Raw genomic sequence first — 3,384 nt, forward strand, 5'->3', positions numbered from 1 at the left:
GTTCCCCCCCGTCATCGTCAATTTCTCTGTCAAATTCTCCTTCCATTTTTATTTATTTATTAATTAAATAGTTATTTATTTTATTTATTTTTTTATTTATCTAATCACGCCGAAGCAGCTCTTCATGAAACGCTTGTTTATGTCACTGGTGAAATCCGCAGTCGTTTTATGTCTCATTTGTCTTGCACACTTGTTAAGCGACTCTGGGTTTTGTGACTTCTCGTAGACCAGAATCACTGAGCTCCAAAACACCACACATTTGTGGCGTTGCTCATGAGCCCTAAGTGACAAATGACTTTTTGGAAAATTGCAGTGTTTAAAAAAACAAACAGTATGAGTGGGTGGCAGAAAAGTACTTCATCAAGTCCCAGATGCACAGCACTAGCGCTAGTTAAAGCACTAATTGATTTAAGATTGTGGCCTGATTGTGGCCCTGATTAGAGCCATATCGCTTACTTTCTTCCTTTTGATTTTGACTTTATTTATTTGCTTTGGCCATGTACACAGCTGGGCTCAATGTGTGCCTCCCTCCGCCCTGAGCCGTACTCGTAGCACACTCCCACATGTTTATGTTCTATTGTTGTGCGTACTTTGCACAGTGAGCTGTGAAACGTTGGCAGTCACATTGTCACATTCAGCTCCAGCATGTGATGAAGAGGTGAATACCTTTTGGAAATAACTAAATAACTAGCGCAATTGTAAAATTTGTAATTTTTTATGCGTTCCACTCAGTGGCATGTCTATTACGAGGGGTGTTCAGGTACCATGGAAAATGCTAGTGGCATTCTGGTACCATCGGGAATTTGAGAATTGTAAACAATTCAATGAAAAATAATTGCATTTGCCGATTACCATTCAATAAATGTCTTAAAAAAAACTAATTATTATAAACTTTCTGTTGTTTCCAATTTCAATTAGATGTGGATGAGTGTCTTGACAACAATGGTGGTTGCCAGCAAGTGTGTGTCAACACCATGGGGAGCTACGAATGTCAGTGCACAGACGGATTCTTCCTCAGTGACAACCAACACACCTGCATCCACCGCTCAGAAGGTAAGACTGCCCATCCATCCTTCGATGCATCCATCCATCGCCTTTTGCTTATTTCTTTTCATCTCATGGGGGTGCTGAAGCCAAGTTCAAATATGTATGGGTGAGGGCGGGATACACCCTGGACAGTCCGCCAGTCCAGCAGAGGGCCACATATAGAGACAAACGTATTCGTACGTAGGGTCTTACGTAGAGGAGTACCCTGACAGAACCCTTGCCCACGCAGGGACAACATGTCAACTCCGTTCAGCAAAGCTCAACCGGGGAATGGAACTTGCGCACCAGTGAGCTTCTTGCTGTGGAGCAAGTGTTCTACTGATGTACCACCGTGTAGCAACACAGTTTTTAGCTTGGGGGCTGCTATTCAAATGACCAGGCCTAAGTGATCTACCTACATTGAAAAGGTTTCTACATAAATGATGTGTTGATTGATTGAATCCGTACAGTAAATGGTCACTATTACACACTATAGAATTACAACTTAAAACAAATTTGATTTAATTTGATCAACGGTCCCCAACCTTTCTTGGACCAAGGACCAATCAGCCAGTATCAGCCGTTACTGCGGACCGGTAATACCATTCCATCGTTGAAGGATCATTTATTTTCAAAAGTCTGAATGACCTATTGATTTGAATCATTGACAGTTTATCTTTAAAAGTAAAGGGAGATGACTGGATTCTTTTGTAATCTTCTCACTGTGTCGCACTGTGACCCGGTACAAAATGACCTACGGACCCCCACTGGTCCCCGGACCGGGGGTTGGGTACCCCTTAGAACACCCTAGCATGCTAACCACGTCACTTAGATTGTAGTGAACCACACAAGTCTCGAGTGCCTCTTCAAGAGTCTTTTCAGTCCTGTTAGACACAAAGCACTTTGAAATCCCAGGGATCTGAGGCTAACCAGCTCTCCTGGCCTCACACACGGACGCACACCAGACACTTGATGTAATGTTTCACCGGTAAGATGTCTTTAAAACATTTGGAAACTATTACAGATGTTACATTTATTAGCTTAGTGAATGGAGGCAGTGTAGCAGTAAACACCAAACATTAAAGTCCTCTTCATGGTACATAAAGGAGACCCACGAGGGGACGGGGGAGGGCGGGTGAAGAACTGGCACTCCAGTGACCTCTGTCTCATCCCCTTACTCTGTACTTTGTCGCTGTGGTCACTGTTCGGTGCCAGTGTGAGGATGTTAGAGAAATCTCTGTAAGGATGCCGGGGGAATGGTGGGGAGCGAGGAGGGGGGGGTGGAAAAGAAGCAGAAATAGAAGTTTGTTTACAGACTCTCTACCCGATAAATATTTATATGAATTTCTCTTCCTTTCCCTCTCTTGCCTCACTTTGCTTTTAAATCTATTTTTGAAGATGAAACCTAACCTACGATGACAGAAACGTAGTGACACCTCTCTCTTATTCGGGAACGACTTTACAAACAACACACAGGACTTTTAGGAAGATGAGGAATCTACAGCAGTGCTAGAAAAGGAATGTTTCTGGGTGAGGGTGAGGGTGAGGGTGAGGGTTAGCACTGACATGGACAGAACCCATTCTGAACATGGCTCTTTATTTGTACAATGTATATATTTTAAACCTCAACGCTTTGTTTTAATGCAATCATGAGAAAAAAGAAAATTGATTTTATTAATACAAACCCCATCCATCCATCAGTCTATCCATCCATCCATCCATCCATCCATCCATACAGGGTTGATGCACCGCCACTTTCCCACACCTTTGAAAAAACACAAAAACAAAAAAAAAAACGTAACAAGCTTTCGTATAAAAGCAGCATGTTTGACCATGTTCAAATGCCTACTATTCAGGTATTATCACCACCACGTCCTACGTTTGTAACCAGTCATGACAACTACATTTGTATTATTATTTAGACCTCAGACTTACTATGTGAGTACACAGAATATTTCACTGAAAAATGTATGATTTCAGTAACATTAAAAAAAAAAAGTATTTCCAAGGTCCAAGGCATGAAAGTCAAACATAGTCTTTAACTGTGGAGCAGCAGCAGTCAGGTTTTCGGGAAGGTGAACGTTTGGGGTAGAAAAGAAGGAAAATAAACACAGTGAGACAAACATGGTTTAGTGGACCCTATGAGGCTTCATGTGTTTATTTGAAATTGTTTAAGGAGAGGAAGCAGACTCCACTCTGTTCACACACACACTGTTCACACACACACACACACTTCTACCTTTGTGGGCAGCTAAAGCCTTTGAATGTCTTTCAATGTCTGGTCTTTCAATAGACTAAAAAGAAAGGAATTTTTCTCCCCTGAAATGTTGCAATTTCCAGGATAACATTGGGCTTTAA

The 3,384-nt window shown here is 41.9% G+C and overlaps 1 protein-coding gene across 2 annotated transcripts in view; it reads left to right on the top strand.

Annotated features, from left to right (window-relative positions):
* scube1 (signal peptide, CUB domain, EGF-like 1) overlaps window positions 1–3,384 on the top strand; it is a 57,773-nt gene that overhangs the window by 9,648 nt on the left and 44,741 nt on the right. For both annotated transcript variants that reach the window (XM_008315226.3, XM_008315227.3), the window contains exon 4: window positions 919–1,053. In XM_008315226.3, the coding sequence (XP_008313448.1) occupies window positions 919–1,053 (135 nt within the window). The remainder of the gene's footprint in view (window positions 1–918; window positions 1,054–3,384) is intronic.

Source organism: Cynoglossus semilaevis, chromosome 8 (genome assembly GCF_000523025.1).
Source record: "Cynoglossus semilaevis isolate Cse_v1.0 chromosome 8, Cse_v1.0, whole genome shotgun sequence".
In the NCBI taxonomy this organism is placed as follows: Eukaryota; Metazoa; Chordata; class Actinopteri; order Pleuronectiformes; family Cynoglossidae; genus Cynoglossus; species Cynoglossus semilaevis.